The sequence below is a fragment of the Aspergillus undulatus genome (genome assembly GCF_047715775.1).
Source record: "Aspergillus undulatus strain CBS 261.88 unplaced genomic scaffold BDV17scaffold_35, whole genome shotgun sequence".
Taxonomy (NCBI): Eukaryota; Fungi; Ascomycota; class Eurotiomycetes; order Eurotiales; family Aspergillaceae; genus Aspergillus; species Aspergillus undulatus.
Genome location: NW_027396639.1, coordinates 281,062 through 298,894, shown reverse-complemented (window position 1 = coordinate 298,894; position 17,833 = coordinate 281,062). Strand labels below are relative to the sequence as shown.

The window sequence follows — 17,833 nt, the reverse complement described above, 5'->3', positions numbered from 1 at the left end:
TCTTGCTTTACAATTTGGAGGGAGGATACAGCCGTTACCTAATTGAGACCGGCGCGGACGTTTCGGTCGTTTATCGTATGGGATGAACGGCGCTTCATATCGCCCTTACAACTCAGCCGCGGATGCCTGATATCATTGAGCTACTTTGTCGTCACGGTGCAGATCTCAGGGCGCGAGAGAGCAACAGTGATTCACCACTTGATCTGGTACCAGAATCCAAGCCCCTGCTTGATATGACACTCAGACACTGGTCGAGCGATCGTGCGCGTTAATTGTACTCAGATAGATAAACAGACCTCATTGATATGCGAGGTATATATAGAGATAGACAGATAGACAGCATACATTCATCGGCAATTCCTACGTGGCCCCCGGTCCAAACTCCATAGATCATCCCCTCGGACCACGAAATAGGCAAGACGCCCGGGCACCTTCCCTCTATGGGCAACAGATACTTAAAGGCGCCGGAGTGTAAACGAATCTTTCTCGCTTGATTAATAGGCATTATTCACAAAGCTCTTGGGCCAGCATCACGACATAACGGTCTGCTATACAACATGGATCACGACACGATCATACCGCGTCAACGGATTCTCACTATCGTCCGTCCCCTGCAGAATGACCGAGATAGTTTGACCGGCCTCAGCGTCTTCGGGAACTGTCACGTCCGCCCAACTGTTGTCACTCTCTGTTACATCTACAGTGCCTGGGTACGTGCCCTCCTCGATGTACTGCCACCAGGAAGTGGCGACGCTGTCGTCATCCGGATCGCTCACCTTGCCTACCAGAGAGACAGTTGATCCCGGCCTCGCCTCAACGGTAGTTCCATTGACAATCTCAACCACCGGCGCATGGTTCGCCTGTGTATAGTTCGCCGTAAGCGTCCACTGCATCCTTGCCGCAAAGTCGTTCTGGATCGGCGCGATCCAGCGGTTGATTGTGTATAGCTCGGCATCTGCGCCGGTCTGGTTCTTCTCGGTCTCGACTAGTTCCCAAAGGTTCGGCGAGGTTGTGTTTTGCGCGGCTCTGCCGCCCCAACTACCCAGGGCAGGGTTCGCTGGATCCTGGATACCGGTGTTAATCAGCGGGTTGAAAACCACGTTGTCGCCTTCCGACAGAAAGTCGTACGGCTCGAGCGGTTGACACGTCTGAGCGGAGTTAGCCAGCCAGGTTGCGTTGCCGAAGACATCGAGCGCGTCGCCCGGCATATACTGGCCATCGAGCCATGAGCGGTAGAGCTTCCCGTATGCTCCCTTCTGGATATTCGCCTTGGTCCACTGGCCAGTGAAATACACGTGGTTGTCGGGTAGGCCTCGGATGTTACCCTGGCCTCGATCGCAGTTATAAGCCCATGTCGCGTATCCGGCGCTGAAGTCTTCGACCCGGATATCCGGCCAATTGCAAGCGATGTAGTCGGTGTATGTCGTGTCCTGGAAACCACTAGCCAGGATGACTGCCCTGCGGGAGACGGACTCCTGGACTTGCGTCCAGTTCTGCGTCTGCGACCCCGAGTACTCCTCCTCAATGGACTTCAGCGCACGCGCAATGACATTCGTACCACCCCAAGCCTGCAGGTACAGTGTCCTCTCATCATCATCGAGCAACAGCTCCTTGATAAAGTCCGACCCCTCCGTCTCCTTCTCCATCTCACCCTCAAACTCAATGTTACCGATCTTCACCATCCCTAAGAGCTCATCCGGCGTCGGATAAAACGGATCATGGTTCAGCAAATTCGGCCAAACCTCACTGTACGCCTTCAGGACAATATCTTGGATATACCGCGTCCCCGTCCAGCGCCACGTCCATTGTGGAGTGTCGTACTCGCGATCTTCAAGGAAGAACTTCGTGCGCTTCCCATCGCCGGACCAGTGGAACCGGCTGGATGTGTAGATGAGGCCTTGTGTGTCCAGCTCGTTGGTGTACAGGAGGTATCGGATTAAGGAAGCCAAGTCGTCTTGTTCCATGTCTGTTGTGACGACTGTTCGGGGCATTTTCGATCTGGACGTGTAAGGCTTTGCTCGTGTTGCGGGGAGCGCAGTGGCCAGTAGGCCAAGCGCTAACAGAGAGCGCGAGGAGAAATGCATATTGCCAGCAGTGGCTTTCTTTTGTTCAAGATTAGGAGTTGGTTGGTGATCGAAGAGAGAAAACCAGCCCCTCCTTCAACTCTCAGACCATGGCAAAAGGCTGGTTAAATACCTCCCCAGATCCCCCACCTTAGCGGGTTAAAGTTACCAAATCCAGAACCATGTAGGATTTCGCGTGGACTGATGCTCGAAGTTCAGGTTTTCCATCGGTTCTCTTCTCCAGTTTCTCCATACTCCTTCTCCGCAGCCCCATGCCCGGGGAAAACAGGGTGTCGTCATTGGCGGAATTCCCCCATTCTGCACGAAATGACGAACAGACCCCCTCTTCCGGGGTTGCACTGCAACATGCGGGGGGTTCTGGGGGATCCTCAGGCGAATGTCGTCAGCCCAGGGCGCTTCGGGTTGCCATTTTAGCTTTCTGGTGCTTTTGCGGTCAAAAAGGACCCGGGCGGGCTTGTTGGTTGATTTCCTTGTCTGGTCCGCGTCGTGCCTAACGTTCCCCATCCGGGCGGAGAGAAGGCTTGGTACGGGAAGAACTTCTTGGTACAGCTGACAGCGGTGCTCATTTGGACAATAACAATGCCAAGGTGAATTACGAATGCTCGTTTAATTGTCTATCGCTCTATAGTCGTTGCCTCGTTTCAGCATCGCTTACTCGAAAATCGACTCCTTGTACGCCTTAGGGTCAATGTAAGGTGTTCCTCCGCGTCTCGTGAAGCCCCAACGGATCTGACTAGCCATCGAGATCTCAACATCAAGATGCTGCGCAAATGTCCAAGCGAGACCGGGGTCCTTCTGGAATCCACGGCCCACAAGCGCAACATCGAGTCCGTCATCCTGGAGCAGCTTGTTCGCCTGCTTACCGTTCGTGATGGTTCCGACCGTTGCGACGAGGAGCTTGTCACCGACGGCCTTCTTGATCTCGACTGCGAAGGGGGCCTGGAAGGCTGGTCCGGACTTGACCTTTTGTGCGGCGTGGACACCGCCGGAGGAGACGTCGATCAGGTCGACTGCGCCTTGAGCGGCCAGAGCCTCGGCGAACTTGACGGAGTCGGACAGCTTCCATGACTCCTCGGGGAGGTTCTCCTCGATCCAGTCGGTTGCTGAGACACGAAGGAAGACGGGGACGTTGTCGCCAACAGCGTCGCGGGTCAACTGCGCGATCTCAAGGGGGAGACGAATGCGGTTCTCGAATGAACCACCGTACTCGTCCGTGCGGGTGTTCGCGCTAGGCGAAAGGAACGAGGAAAGAAGGTACCCGTGCGCATTGTGAATCTCAATAAAGTCCGCACCGGCCTTGATAGCCCTCTTAACAGCATCAACCCAGTCGGCCTTAAAACGGACAATATCCTCCTTGCTCATAGCCTTGGGAGTAGGGAAGCTCTCGTGGAAAGTAACGTCCGACGGACCAAGAACCTTATCCGGCCACCCGCCAACCTTCTCCGTCGCAATAACACCGAGGTTCATAACCCACGGCGCGACAGTGCTGGCCTTGCGCCCGGCATGCGCAATCTGCACACCGATCTTCTGGTTCTGCGAGTGCACGAAGTCGATCACGCGCTTCATCGGCGCAATCTGGCTGTCTTTCCACAGACCGACGTCCTGCGGTGTGATACGGCCTTCGGGGGAGACGGAGGTCGCCTCGATCATCATCAGGCCGGGCCCGCGCTGCGCGATCCCGCCCAAGTGTGCGATGTGGTAGTCGGTCATGTGGCCGTCTTCGGCGGAGTATTGGCAGAGGGGTGCGAGCTGCATTCACATATGATCAGCAAACCACTCGTAGCAAACAAAAACAGCTTGAAGTATGGGCAATGTCGGGGTCAAACATACACCAAGTCTATTCTGAAACGTCACCCCGCGCACCTTCAGCGGCGTATAGAGCTTCGGAATGGCATCACCGCTCGTCTGCGGGTTCGCGGCCTTTCCGGCGGGGGGGTCCTGCGCGGGCGTGAAGTAGGGGATTCCCTCAGCGGGCGCGATGTCGACGTCGGGGACGGTCATTGTGGTGGTAAGAATTGGATTTGAAGTTGTATGTTGAATCCATCGTGTCCAAGAACAGGAACAAGGGACCTTAAATACACTCCGTCCGCTGGAATCGCCTCGAAGTCTCGGAGATCAAGTTAGGTCAGGTCCACTTGCTTTGAAATCGGTATGGCGGTGGGGTGGAGCGCTCGCTGTCCCGGTTGTTGCTCTTGTAATTTGGTACCTGGTACCTGCCGGTTAGTAATCGGGACCAGGGCCGGGTGGGATATTGCCTCTTGACGCCGTATAGGCGTAGGCGTAGGCGTATAATGTCCCCCGAAAGCGGTCATATCTCCCCGTCTAGGAACTGATCGTAAGATGCTTATCACGGTCAAGCGGCGGTGGCTTCAATGAATGGTGGGGTGTGCAAATGCGGGAACGGGAAAATCAATGATCTGACTCAGCACTTTCGGCTCAAAGTCCGACGAATGTCTCCGGATCTAGCCTGTTTGGGGCGATTTCTTGCCTTACAGGTGAGGCGGCAAGGCAGGACATCAGATAACACAATCGCCACAGCCTATGTTGGCCGTGGTCCATAGAGGCTATGTATATGTCCGGACAGTATGATGAGATTCGGGGTTTGGTCGGGGTCTGTTCGGATCCTGATTCTGGAGGGATTTGGTATATGCTTTGTTGGGATTTAAAATTGATGGTTGTATGGGACTAATCTTTATTCACTGGACAAGATATATATTTTGCAGCCACACCGCGAAAGCTGCCCGGGGTGATAGGTAGTCCATACTTAACAACACCCATGTAGCCAGAGACTCGAATCATAATAAAGATGAAGAAAGACAATCTATTCTTTATAGTCTTTATCTACGTCTCCTATATCATCTATTCTAACAAGTAAAGCAAAACCCAACTCAAGCCCTCGAAAAAAAAGCCATCACAGCTTACTCCTCACCCCACCACCATTCTTAAGCACATTCTCATTCCACGGATACGGATCAAAGACCAAATCATTAACCGGATTCTGTTCACTCGCGCGCTTAAACAAATCCGGATAAACATCGCCATCAAATCTTCCCAGAGCACTATCAAGCTGCCAGTCTGGGATCTTCCACGCATCCACAAGCCTCACCGCATGAGGCCGGATTTCATCAAGGAGCTTCATGACTTCACTTGCTTGCGTGAGACCTATCTGACGCACTGTCACGGCGGCTGAGGAGAAGAATTCACTGGATTCGCGCTCGAGGGTATGCAGCGCGTGGAGGCGGAAGAGGGATCTAAGTAGACCGGCCGTTGTTGGGTCAAGAGACTTCAACAGGTCGGGTGAGGTAACAGCCTCATAGAAATTCTTGACGACGAGGTACTGCGATAGTGCAGTGGAAAGGCGCCAGAAGTTAACGAGGAGGCTGTTCCACGAGCGCTTCTCGACGTCGCGGTACTTGAGCGTTTCGAAGGTGAGGTGGGCGGTGCGCCAGGCGAATGCGGCGACGATGTCGCTGTCGTTGCCGAGGATGTCGAAGGAGGCGCCCTTGTCGCGCCGGGCGAGGTAGGCTTGGAGGATGCGGGATGTGTCGTTTGCTGTGCCTTTTCCGGCGAGGACGGCACGCGCGGATTTGAGGAGCTGGACGATGTTAGTGGGAGAACAAAGAGAAGGAGAGGGGAGGGGTTCAGAACGTACGTATCGTGCAACTTGCTGGGTTAACATGTAGTTATCGCCTTCCCAGGTTAGGGTGGGCAGGTAATCGGCGTACCACGGACCGATGCCGCTGTAGTTGCTGTAGCCGTGGCCACCGCAAGCGCGGCGACATATTTCGAGACCCTCGCCGGCTGTAGTACTAGCCAATGCCTTCAGACCGCAAGAGGTTGCATGAAGGTCAGCGAGAAGATCAGACCCAGCTCGGAGCTCCTCGGGGCCAGCACCGCGTTTCTCCTGATCTGCCTGGGAGGCGGCATTCATTCGGTCCTGGTTCTCCTGGTAGAGGCGCATCATGCCGCGACCGGTGAAGTGCAAAGCGTACATAGCTGCTAGCAAGGGGAGCAGACGGATTTGGACCATCTTGTAGTTGAGTACTTGGTTCTCTTCTGTGCCTGCCTTCGCATCACGGTCTTGGAACTGCCTTCGTACTGCGCAGTAGCGGACAGCAATGGTGACACCGCGAGCAAGGACACCACCGGCCTGGAGAACAATGTTTGACCGCACCCATGTCATTGTTCCGTACATGAGCGAGGGAGAGGCAGGTCTCAGGTACTTGTTCGTCGCCGGATCAACCTGCGCAAAGCGCGCCAGCATATTGACGTGGGGAATCTTGAGTCCGTTGAACAGAAGGAATCCGTTGTCCATGGTGCTGCACAGTATTAGTTTCTGGCCTCCAGGTTCATATAATCGTACTCACTTGTATCCAAACTTCGGCCCAATATCACCAACATAGACATTCTCCAGCGGCTGATGAGTTTCCATATCACGAATCTGGACAACAAACGGATGTGGGCCATAATTCTTGCCAGCAATAAACAGCTGCGCCATCACCACAGCATGGTTCGCCGTCCGTCCCAGCGACCCAATCCACCACTTCGATGCCGTCAAGCTCGGAGAGTGTATGACAAATGTCTTGTCCGTGGGGTCCCAGGTAGCAGTTGTCTCCAGCCCGCGCACGTTCGACCCGTGACCCAATTCCGTCTGCGCATAACATCCAAGTATCTCGTACCTCGCAGCCCTTTCGTAAAATAATTTGTGTTGTTCCGGCGTCCCTTGTTCCCGCAAGGTAACCTATGACGTACCGTTTGTTAGCTGAGCCAGGCCACAATCCGTCGATCGAAATCAGAAAAGGCAGAGAACATACCAAAAACATAGACGCATGAAGCCCATAAGGCGTCGGCTCCCCAACAAGTTCACCCGCAACATGCGTATCCATATCCGACCAGCCGTGCACCTTCTTCAGCTGCTGGAGGCGCTTCCCCCTCGCAAGAGCAAGCTGGATCTTCTCTGTCCGTCCGAGGGTGTGATTCCGGGACTTGTCAAAAACCTTCTCCGTCTTAAGTACGGAGAGAATATCATTTTGTTTCTTCAATGCTTCTTTCGTGTGTAGCAGGTCGCCGAGCTTGTCCACATCGATATTTGACTGGGCACGCTCGCGGGCGAGCAACTGTGTTCCTTGTGGCTCGGCGGGCTTCAATGCCTGGACCCAGGCGGGCGGGGGATTCGGCATCGTGTTGGTGGGTGTTGCGAAGGTATGGGAATAGTTTAGGGAAAGAAGAAGAGAGAAACGGCCGAGGAAGAAGTGATAAATAGACGGAGCCCCGGGATGAGAGTAGACTCCACGGGGACAAGGCGAAATAATCGTCAATGACGGCGAGACCGGAGTCTGGAGCTAGCAGACGTTGACGTTGGCCCGAGGGTAATCCGCTTTGGGAAATTGCCGAGGCATAACAGTTGCTGCCTTGATGCCTGCACAATTCGGCCGACAGCGACAAGCACCTTTTGTCTGTCCAAACTCCCAATTTCATGAGGGGCAGCATACAAGGGGAGGAATCGGGTCCTCAGCTTCATCGGAATGTTCTGACCCGAGTGACCTTTATCGATCAACGCATGCTGGCTCTAGCGTGAGTCGGAGTGCGCTCCCTTTGGCCGAAGGCGGCAGTTGATGAGCCGATGCCCTGTTATCTTAACGATCAGTGTTGATCAGCTGTCCTGCTCCTACAATCACATGCAAGGAGGTCAGTGGCGTGTCTTCAGCTGACAACACATTGCTTGATAGGGATCAGGATACTGCCAGTCTCTAGGACACAATTACAGGGTCTTCAAAACAAGAACTCACCTTCTGCACCGATAATCGACCCGCGCGCGCAATTTTATACTGCAAAACCAGAAATACATCCCCTGACTATAGAGTCTGCCTCGTGGTTGAAGTCAAATGTACTCAAATGATTTTCTCCTTTGGCTATACCGATCTCCTGATATTGAAGTAAAGTACAAGTTCGAAACCAGTTCGAACACCCATTCATTCATCCAATACTTCAGAACAAATATTGTTTACTCGCAAGCAGGAAGCTCCTCGAAGACACAAGCCTCGGTAACATCAGTCGAAGTCTCCTCAGGCTCACCACCATCGGCATCAGCGTCATAGGTCGTGCAAATAGCACTGACGTCCGTCGCGCAGTTGGAGGAATCGATGGTGACGACGTCGCCGAAGTTGGCGTTCGCGCCGGCAATAGTGCTACCGGACACGGCGATGACATTAGTGATAGTTGCCGAGCGCTGGATGTCGCCGCATGTGCCGCAAGATCGGTACAGCTTGCCGAAGTCGTAGACTGTAAAGCCGTCGATGATGACTTCGCCGTCGGAGTTGTGCTGGATGATTTGATTAGCGCCGCATCCTGCAGGAGAGTTGAGGTAGAGATCTAGAAGCGGAATAAAGTATCCATTAGGGTTTGGGGTGCCCTATGGCCTGAATGAAGTAGAAGCGGACGTCCACTACTAGGCCAACGGGCCAAAGAGCAACAACCGTATATGAAGGGGAGTAAAAATCAAGTACCTGTATGACCTTGTCCTCTGCGCCCTGGGCACCACCACCGATGATGTTGTACGGGCCACTGCCCTCCTTCAAGGACAGAGCGTCCTCGCAGACCTTTTCCCACCAGACGTTCTCGATAGTGCAGGCACCGAGACAGTAAACACCCTCGATCTGGTCTGGACCGATAATAGCATTGCGAAGGGTGGCTCCTTCTTGCAAGATGAAGACAGTGTCGGACTCGCCGCCCTCTTCCTGGTTTGTACACTCGACGCCACGGCCGAAGGTCTGCAGTTCACCGTCGTAGGTTTCGCCGGCGGCGATCTCGTAGGGCTCGTCGAAGGTTACGGATCCGGTTGAGTCAGGGAGAGGGAAGGTAAATCCTAGCGCAGTTGTCGCGAGGACGGGGAGAAGAAGCATCTTGGAGAGAACAGGCATGATGAAGAGTGAATAGTTGTCTTCCTCGAACTTCTGTGCAAAGCAAGTGGGTGATTTGGTTGGTGATGGGTTGCGACAGACAGAGGGCGTCTTGCGAGACTTTATAGTTCCTGGATAGGTCCGAGATACGAGCAAGGGCCATACTTCGTATCGGCAGAACCTCGCGTCGCGAGGAAATGGGACACCCTTAGGAGCCCTTGGCGTTTCATTGCTCGCCGATCTCCAATCGCGCAAACAATATCCCATCCACTGCCCAGCGCACACCGTACTCTATCACGACTCGTCTACCCTACCCCGAAGCAACCAAACATCCGTTCTCCAAGAGACCTTCCTTTCCATGTCAGGTACCACGAACCGCCGATCAGAGCCCTATGCCTAACGCCAAAACCCTACCTAAACATGACAGCCTCTTGGCGCTATATCGCGGCGCCGATCACCCTGCTCTGCCGGTCCTATTCGCGGAAGTTTTTGAGACCCTCGATGTCATTTCTTCACGCTGTTTGAGGGGGCTCTTGGATTTGTCCGTTCGTTGAACCTGGGGCTTTCATTATTCCGAGTTTTCCGGTGGAGGTGTGGCATACGCTGCAAACCAGGCGATACTCTTCCATCGCCCGTGCCATCCCGCACAACGCCACGGTTGGACGACGCGCGCTTGGCAGCGGCTGACAATCTTGAGCTGATGTATTCCATATAATGTCCGTCCGAAGTGAACCAGAGATAGATTGGGTATACGTATGCTCCGTAGCCAAGGTGCGGATTCCCCGGACAATAAGCGAGCCTCCTGCAGAACCTTGGCAAGCAGAACTGAAAACAGGGGGATCCTGAAGGGTCCTAGCTTGCTTGGCTGTATGCAGTCCAAGATTAGCTTGGCCGTTTCAGTGCTCAGTTGACGCCGACGGCTTTCACCCAGGACATTCGCTTATCCGCATGCTGAAGCGTGACCTGATGCAGGTAGGTACTCAGCTTGGATGGCCATGTCCGGGCTTTGGAGTCGAAGCGAGCCGAGGCGACGGCCAGCTTGGAGAATATAGACGGTAGACTGCGGTTTACAGCCCAGGAAATTGTTGGGCCTCTTCTTCTTGTGCCCATGCCGTCCGGTACGCGCCAGGTTCAGTTGTGACATATCAACGGATGCAAGGGTAGAGTTGGTGGTCCCAATGAGCATCAATAGGAATCACTCAGCGGGATAACAGTCGGCGGGTGCGCTCAGTATCCGAGGAAATCTGCCCGCTCTAAAGTACAAATGAGTATGCGAGTGCGAAGTAAGTAGAGACCGGAAGTACCCTAGCCGTGAAAGTTGGTTAAACAGAAATAACGAGGCGGCTCAGTGGACGATGATGCTGAGATATTGATCACTTGTGTTGACTTTGCGTCTGAGCTGAGGCCCGAGCACGTCACTCCTTCCCATCTCGAAAGGCTGTGTGAGTGGACAGACCGTGATCGCTCCTTCCTCGGGTCCGTACAGGTTCCCAGTCCCACGGCAGGTGCGATGGGCCACTCTTCCCTGTTCTGTTTCCAACTTTAGGTTGCAACCGGTCCAAGACCAGTACGCTGTCATTTGGTCTCTAGCGAGTTCCTAATACTTTTCAAGGGCCGGAAGTAGCTAGCTATTGGGTTGAATCTCAGTTTGTACTTTGTATTGTGCACAATCCTGCTCTATGCCTGTTGATAGGCTATGTACGTGAATTCTCTCTGTTCACATACTCAATTAACTGCCCAGGTAGTTGCTTTGTCCTCATGATAGCCATATATATCAACAATGTTAGTAATAGAGTCTGAAGTATAAAAGCCGGCGGTAGGTGCATAGTGGCTGGCACAAGGGCCGGACCGGGGACGGGGCCGGCGGGACAACTCGCAAGGGCCGTCTGACCCACAAACTCAAGAGTCAGGTCCTTTTTAGAAAACATTCCGGCGACCGCTAGAAGGATACAGATATCTACCTATACCACGCATAATATTCGGGATATTCTTCATATTCATTGAAACTGACCGTGATGGTTCGAAAAGCGGCCGTGGCGAACTGTTGCTAACTCGACCGCCACCAGCGCAGCCAAGACGCACCGGCCAAGTGACAGGGGTGACAGTTCAATCCTTCGCCCCGACGTCCCCTGACAGCTAACGGCGGTCCACTAATCACGTACGCATCAAGCTGCCTGCCTGCATTAGTCTTAGTGTCTAGTCCTGGATCGTATTTAAGATAGGAGTCCCCTGTCTTGCAAGACAAAACAACAATTATGCATTTGCGCCATATGAATACAAAACACATCTCATCAATCATGAAACCAACCAAAGAAATACAACAACCAGCAACACTGAAAGGGTATAGTGCAATGCTCGATCAAAGAGCGAGAACTCGAAGAACCGAATGAACGAACAAACGACCCCGGCCTGACCTGACCTACCACAGCCAAAACTATGTTTACTCCGTACTCGATCTCGACTTTTGTCTTACCCTGATGCGGTTGGGATACCTGGTTTCCGCGCGTACACGACCGTCCCAGGCAGATAGGCATGTGTGCGATAATCCCGCAATGCCGCCCGCATCTGTGCGAGGTGGACCTGTGCGCTCTCGTACGACCAGCCCAACGTCGACGTGAGGAGGCGAAGCATGAATCCTTCGATCCCATTGTTGAGGCGGAATTGGTTCCAGCGACCCTAGTTGATGTGAGCAAGGCAAATCGCTTCGAGGAAAAGGGACTTACGAGTTCGTGTAGTTTCGGATCGGAACTCCATCTGCGAGCAATTAGCGAGAGCTCTCGTAAATAGCCGACGAGGACATACCCATTCATCGGCCATTTATACCCCTTCTCTACGACATCAACGAATCCGACTTCCCTCAACCGTGATGCAGACTCCTCCCAGATCTTGAACGTTTTGCCGAACCTCTCGCCCGATTCAACGACAATGCGACCCCATTCGTGATAGAAGTGATCCGGGGGTAACGTATCGTCATCTGCGACCGGCTGAACCGAGTGTTCCACCACTTCGATATACCCTCCCGGTTTCAGACAATGGTAGCAATGCCGGAAGAACTCGTCCCAGTCGGGGATGCAGCCGAAGAGCTCGCGGATGTGAATAAAGTCGAATTGGTTGGCGGCGTATGTCCAAGGGAGGGTTACGTCGTCAATTTCGAATATGCAGTTCGGGGGGACGAAGGAGGGTTGGATGGGGGAGAGGTCGACGCCGGTGACGCGCGCGCTCGGATACTCGTCAGCTGCGTCTCTGCGGAGTCAGCGTGTCAGTGGCGTCGGATACCTGGGAAGGGAAAGGAAAAAACGTACGTTGCCCATATTCCGGTACCTGTGCCAACATCGAGGATTTCCTGGACAGTTAGCGAGGCGGGGAGGTGGCTTGGTCGGGTCGGGTCATACCTGAGGATTCCCGATCGGAGCCAGGTGCAGCTTGCCGTCGAGCGTTAGGAAATACATGTGGTGGGCGAGGTCCTGCTGCTCGTTCGCGGTCTCATCGTTCGGTCCCTGACAAATGAGCGATAGTCCATCAATTTGGAATGATAGAGAATGAGGAATACCCAGTATGCGCCATCGCGGTAGGAGTGGTAGCGGCGGCCAAACTCGTACCGGTAGTCGGTGATGTACTCGGATAAGGTCTTGGTGTCATCGCCAATCAGAGAGTCGTCGCCGTATGCGGAATCAGAATCGGCGTCAGACATGTCGTCGTCGCGACCGGAGGCATAGTACTGGACCATTCTCTCGGCAGGGTTGGTGAGGGCGAAGTGGCACTCGCTGGCCATGGTGGACTGCTGAAATAGGAGGAAGGTGCCGGCTCAGTCGGGGCGTGGCAGAGACCGCAGAGTGGCCGCGGGTGGGCCGGCGGAACGAATCTCGGGGGTTAAGGGAGAACCATGGATCGAGATGCGCATTCCAGATGAGATTATGAGATCAACTATTTCAGATCAGCATAACTGTTATGCTCCTTGTGCTGGCTCTGTTTCTGTGTCTCCATGGTGGGCCTACTGACTAGGGGCTTTCTGCAGCCATTCTTCTTAACGATGTTCTTAACTCCGTTCTGCCGGACTTTCCGTTTTAGGCGATCTTAGTCGGCTTTGGCCAAGCCATACTAAATTTCATATGGGTGTATGTTAGTAGAGGATCAAGTCTGACCGAAAATATATATAAATTGCCATATAAGCTAAATCACCCTTGATTAACAGGCTAACAAGTACCTATTTACCCGCTATCCGCTATTAAAAACCAAGAGTATCTTAATTTCAAGTAAATCCATGGCTGTGTACCTCTCCATACAAATATTAGCATAAAGATACATTTCTTTGGATAACTAACGTGTCTACACAGTCGGCAATGCGCTAGCGTGGCACTAAACCCCTTTTGATTATGAACGCGATGTTGACAAGTTCTTAACAAGGGCTCCACTTTGCAAACCGCCTTTCATAAGGGGACGCGCTATATCCTTTTTGATTATGAACTTTTGTTAAGAACATGCTGCAGAAAGCCCCTCCTGACTCGCGTAAGTCGTAGTGGAAAGCGACTAATCCGACTTGACAAAGACGTTGTTTTCCTAAAGAAAGTCTCCGTCACTTTTCCCCACTCCCGCTCCTATTGAAGCTTCTGGTCAGAACCAAACACCTGGATATCCCGTATCATACTCCTGGATTTGAAATGCCAATCCAAATCATGCCTCGGTACTCCAGCCTGAAGATGTTTACCCCGTATCTTCAGGACCCAACGTGCAGCCTGCAGTCTGTCTGCAGCTGCAAACCCCTGCAGACACGGCTCGGCACACGGCTTGGTCGTCACCTGCTCCACTGATAGATTAGCTGGACTCTCACACCAACATGGACATGGTCTGAGGTACCTTTTCTCGTTTAATAACTGTACAGCCGTCATGTTGCCCCATTTGTGATTCTAGTCTTACTCTTTTCCCCCTCTACTCCCCCTCCTCTTCCTCACCTTTATCCCCCAGACCATGAGCTTGCTTCGCCGGCTGTCGGCCGTCTTTCCAGGCCGGAGCCTCTCGGTCGCTGATTCTTCGACAACTGTCCTGGTCGTCGGCGCAGGTATTCTCCTAAGCACAAAGATTGCGCGCAATGCTGACAGGATTAGGTTCGACGGGACTGGCGCTCGCTCAGGGCTTGAAGAAGGTTTGCTCCCCGCTTACTGCTACTGCAATCACTGCTGACTATATAGGCCGGTATCCCCTGCATAGTCGTTGAAAAATACGATAGCCTCGATGTCCTACCTCGAGACTGGAATATGGGCCTACACTGGGGTGCCGAATCCCTGCGCTCTCTCATGCCCGAAGCAATGTGGGCACGCATCCAATCCATCCAAGTCGATCCGTCTACGCCCACTGCGCCAACCGACGCAATTCGATTCCTCAACGGCAAAAGCGGCGAACTCATGAACTCCATTCCAGCAAATAACTTCTACCGGTTGCGGCGGCGCAAACTTCGTCGGTTACTCTCAGAAGGATTGGATATCCGGTACGGACAGCGAATAACAAACATCCACTACTCAGACGATGGAAAATACGCAACGGCGCATTTCGCCAACGGCCCTAGTATAACTGCGAGTCTCATAGTCGGGACAGATGGCGCGCGCTCGACAGTCCGGAACCTCCTCCTCGGCCCTAGCGGCTCCATCCGCACATTGCCTTACTGCGCGAGTTTTGTTCAAGCCCGTTACGCGGCCGAGCAAGCGCGATTCCTGCGCAGCTTCCACCCGCTTTACCTCGCATCCATAAACCCTGCCGGCTTCTTCAGTTTTTTCGGCCTGCACGACGTCCCGGACCCTGATAAGCCCGAAACATGGACATTCTTCTTCTACATCTCCTGGCATTCGCCAATCGAAGAGCAAGAAGCGACGAAAGGATGGAGCAACGCGCAGCGCCTAGCGCAAGCCAAAGAATTCTCAAAACACTTCACAGACCCCTGGAAATCAGCGTATGCATGGCTACCGGATGATCAGGAAGTCTGGTATATGAGTCTCACGGACTTTGATCCTGGCGCGGAATCGCATAGATGGGATACGCACGACGGACGCGTAACACTAGCCGGTGACGCTGCGCACGCAATGACATATCAGCGCGGCCAAGGGCTGAACCATTCCATAACGGACGCTGGAAAGTTAGCATCTGCCATTTCAGATTTCTACTCGGGCCGGAAGAGTCGGGTGGGTGCAGTTCGAGATTACGAAGACGAGATGATTGAGCGCGCAGGCGGGGAGGTGCGCATGTCGACGACTAATACGGAGATGGTGCATCATTGGGAGAAGGTGCTCAGGTCGCCGATTATGACGAGTGGGATGACGAAGGTTGGAGATTTTGCGAAGCAGCAAAATCATCTACAAGATTTTGAACAGTAGATTCTGCAATTGGATCTTGGATCATGTTATATGCGCATATAATGCTCAATACCCAGCTTATGGCCGACTTAGATGCTACCGCTTTCTTCCACCTCACTCATACTCGTGGGTTACTTATCTCAACGAATAGGGCACGAAGGACCTGAACCCTCCCTCAGGTCATCTTCGCCTCCTCTTTGACCTCCCTCACCTCCACATACCCAAAGTCCGCCGGAACCATAACCGGCTCTCGATCCCCCTCCGAATAAACGCCAAGCATGGCCCCCGTGAACGGCGCGCCGATGGGAAGAGGCGCCTCCATTATGTCCTTGTTGCCTACACTGCCGACCCAGGTAACCTCGTTTCCCTGCGTCGAGGCTGCTACCGGCAGGACCTCTCGAAACCCGAAGCGGTACTCATCCCCGCATTGAATTTGTAGGATTACGTCGCTGGTGTTTGAAATGAGCGGGATACTGACGTTCACAGTTTCCATACCAGACATTGTTGGTGAGAAGCGTATAACCCTTCGTTCGTTTTCTTCTGCACTGAGCCGGATCCCGATTCGAACATGCGTGAAGTAGTTCAGATACACGGCTGTCCCGGCCTCTGTGTGAATCGAGTTAGGAAAGAACCGCAGTCTCGTCTCCCAGGTACAGAAGCGGTGTGTTTGCTTGCGGAGGAAGAGCGTTGGGCAGGAAGGTGTTGACAGTGTGTATGGGGCGCCGTGGAGGCGGAGACCCGGACCACCTGCCCTCATTCCAGTTGCGGCTTCTGGGCCCTGCGGCGGTATAATGGTATAGTCTCTCTTCACGGGGGTGTTCTTTCTGTACCAGCCTAGTTGGAGCTCTTGGGAGGTGAAGTCGTCGCGCCATTGCACTGGTGGGGTATAGTGGTAGAGATGGGGACTGTCGACGCTTAGGGTTATTTTCTGTCCACCGTTGATGACGGGCCAGTCGTCGGCCCAGTCTACGGGGACGAGAAACGTTTCCCTTCCTGCGAGCCGTTAGCAACAATTTCAGTATGACAATAGATAATGAAGAATGAGAAGAAAAGGCCATACCAAAAACACTCTCCTCCCACTTCCCCATCCCCCCATCCTCCCTCCAAACCGGCCTAACTCCCAAGAAAACAGCCCACCACCTTCCCTCCGCATCCTCCACCAAATCCGCATGCCCCGTATTCTGCACTTCATCCGTGACCCCATTCCTCCAAAGCGGATTCCTCGGCCCAACTTCCCACGGGCCCATTGGACCCTCGCTCGACCGAGACACCCATTCACAGTGGCCCGACTCGGTCCCGCCCTCCGCTGTAAAGAGGTAGTAGTATCCATTGCGCTTGAAGATATGCGAGCCCTCTGAGACACCGGAGGCCGATTCGCGTATTAACTCAGGGCGGGATATCACACGCCCAGTGTCGAGGTCGATTGTGCAGATGTGGATGCCGAAATCTTTCAGCGGTTTGGTACCGTCTTGTGTTATCGTTCGGTTGTGCTTGCGGTATGTACTGCTAAGATAGACGGTGCCGTCGTCGTCGAAGAAAAGCTGCACAGCATGATTAGCCCTTGAAGAAAGAAGAAAGAAAAAAATGAACAAGAAAGACCAACATCCTGATCAAACCCCACCGCATCAAACCAAACAGGCTCACTCCAACTCCCCTCATCCCAGATATCCCTGCTCCTCACCACAAACCCCCTGGGCCAAACCCTGTCATCCTTCTGCGGCCTATATCTCGAAAAGCAAGCAGCCGTGATATAGAACACACCGTCATGATACCTAAGTGTCGTAGCCCAAACGCCACCACCGGGCTCGGGGGTCTGAATCTGTAACTGCGAGGGTCGCGTCAGCGCGTGCCCGATTAGGCTCCAGCGGATTAGGTCGGTTGAGTGGTAGATTGGGGCACTGGGCGTGTATTCGAATGTACTTGTTGTTAGGAAGTAGTCGTTTGTATTAGGGACGCGGATTATGCTTGGGTCCGGGTTTGAGCCGGGAATGATAGGGTTTGTGTAGGGCATTTTCGTTTCTTGTTTCTTGTTTCTTGTTCTTTCAATTGTGTTTTTTATTCTTTTGGGCTGGATCGATATGTGTCGGGAGGGTACATAGGTATTGTGCAGGGGATTTAGGTAAGGCAACAATATGCGGGGAGCTGGAAGGGTGATAAATAAGCTCATATAGGTAGCTCCTAGCTGGGGAGCAGGGTGATTGGTGGAAAATATGGTACCCAAATCCAGTCCTGGAGCATAACAACTATTTCCATGACCCTAACCGCCAACAACAGGTTGTGGCCTCCCAATAGACGTATCTAGGCCGTGCCGAGACGCGGGATCAGCCTCATTAGCATTAGATTAGGCTGAATTAGATTTTGTCTATCGAAGTAACCAGTAAGATCATATACGCGCAAATGAAGAAGCCAGGATCGCATCGAGAAGAGAACAAAGAAAGGAACCCGACTGCTAAGATTCGACCTTAGGAACTGAGATATATGCCGCGTCCGTAAAAGGTGCGGCCACTCT

The 17,833-nt window shown here is 53.3% G+C and overlaps 7 protein-coding genes across 7 annotated transcripts; 1 reads left to right on the top strand and 6 right to left on the bottom strand.

Moving 5' to 3' along the window:
- Positions 1-548: 548 nt before the first annotated feature.
- On the bottom strand, positions 549-1,991 carry BDV17DRAFT_292774 (uncharacterized protein; the record flags this gene model as incomplete). The annotated part of the gene is made up of 1 exon (XM_073762444.1): positions 549-1,991. One exon carries the CDS (start codon positions 1,989-1,991, stop codon positions 549-551), a length of 1,443 nt encoding a protein of 480 aa, XP_073614177.1.
- A 665-nt stretch (positions 1,992-2,656) lies between these two features.
- On the bottom strand, positions 2,657-4,270 carry BDV17DRAFT_131342 (NADH:flavin oxidoreductase/NADH oxidase). The gene is made up of 2 exons (XM_073754148.1): positions 3,915-4,270; positions 2,657-3,833 (listed from the first exon to the last, which is right to left on the bottom strand). Exons 1-2 carry the CDS (start codon positions 4,083-4,085, stop codon positions 2,736-2,738), a joined length of 1,269 nt encoding a protein of 422 aa, XP_073614176.1. The 5' UTR covers positions 4,086-4,270; the 3' UTR covers positions 2,657-2,735.
- A 547-nt stretch (positions 4,271-4,817) lies between these two features.
- On the bottom strand, positions 4,818-7,819 carry BDV17DRAFT_267433 (uncharacterized protein). The gene is made up of 4 exons (XM_073758366.1): positions 6,899-7,819; positions 6,452-6,825; positions 5,737-6,403; positions 4,818-5,679 (listed from the first exon to the last, which is right to left on the bottom strand). The coding sequence occupies exons 1-4, from the start codon at positions 7,262-7,264 to the stop codon at positions 4,996-4,998; spliced, it is 2,091 nt and encodes a 696-aa protein (XP_073614175.1). The 5' UTR covers positions 7,265-7,819; the 3' UTR covers positions 4,818-4,995.
- Positions 7,820-8,088: 269 nt separating this feature from the next.
- BDV17DRAFT_292771 (pectate lyase) lies at positions 8,089-9,004 on the bottom strand (the record flags this gene model as incomplete). Its single annotated transcript, XM_073762443.1, has 2 exons — positions 8,089-8,406; positions 8,591-9,004. 2 exons carry the CDS (start codon positions 9,002-9,004, stop codon positions 8,089-8,091), a joined length of 732 nt encoding a protein of 243 aa, XP_073614174.1.
- Positions 9,005-11,019: 2,015 nt separating this feature from the next.
- BDV17DRAFT_267425 (S-adenosyl-L-methionine-dependent methyltransferase) lies at positions 11,020-13,198 on the bottom strand. The gene is made up of 6 exons (XM_073758365.1): positions 12,534-13,198; positions 12,376-12,480; positions 12,286-12,326; positions 11,786-12,226; positions 11,707-11,737; positions 11,020-11,659 (listed from the first exon to the last, which is right to left on the bottom strand). The coding sequence occupies exons 1-6, from the start codon at positions 12,753-12,755 to the stop codon at positions 11,453-11,455; spliced, it is 1,047 nt and encodes a 348-aa protein (XP_073614173.1). The 5' UTR covers positions 12,756-13,198; the 3' UTR covers positions 11,020-11,452.
- Positions 13,199-13,564: 366 nt separating this feature from the next.
- BDV17DRAFT_131251 (FAD-dependent oxidoreductase) lies at positions 13,565-15,405 on the top strand. Its single transcript, XM_073754147.1, has 3 exons — positions 13,565-14,039; positions 14,086-14,123; positions 14,170-15,405. Exons 1-3 carry the CDS (start codon positions 13,949-13,951, stop codon positions 15,343-15,345), a joined length of 1,305 nt encoding a protein of 434 aa, XP_073614172.1. The 5' UTR covers positions 13,565-13,948; the 3' UTR covers positions 15,346-15,405.
- Positions 15,406-15,422: 17 nt separating this feature from the next.
- On the bottom strand, positions 15,423-17,335 carry BDV17DRAFT_299227 (glycoside hydrolase family 43 protein; the record flags this gene model as incomplete). The annotated part of the gene is made up of 3 exons (XM_073763834.1): positions 15,423-16,317; positions 16,385-16,865; positions 16,928-17,335. 3 exons carry the CDS (start codon positions 17,333-17,335, stop codon positions 15,500-15,502), a joined length of 1,707 nt encoding a protein of 568 aa, XP_073614171.1. The 3' UTR covers positions 15,423-15,499.
- Between the last annotated feature and the right edge of the window lie 498 nt (positions 17,336-17,833).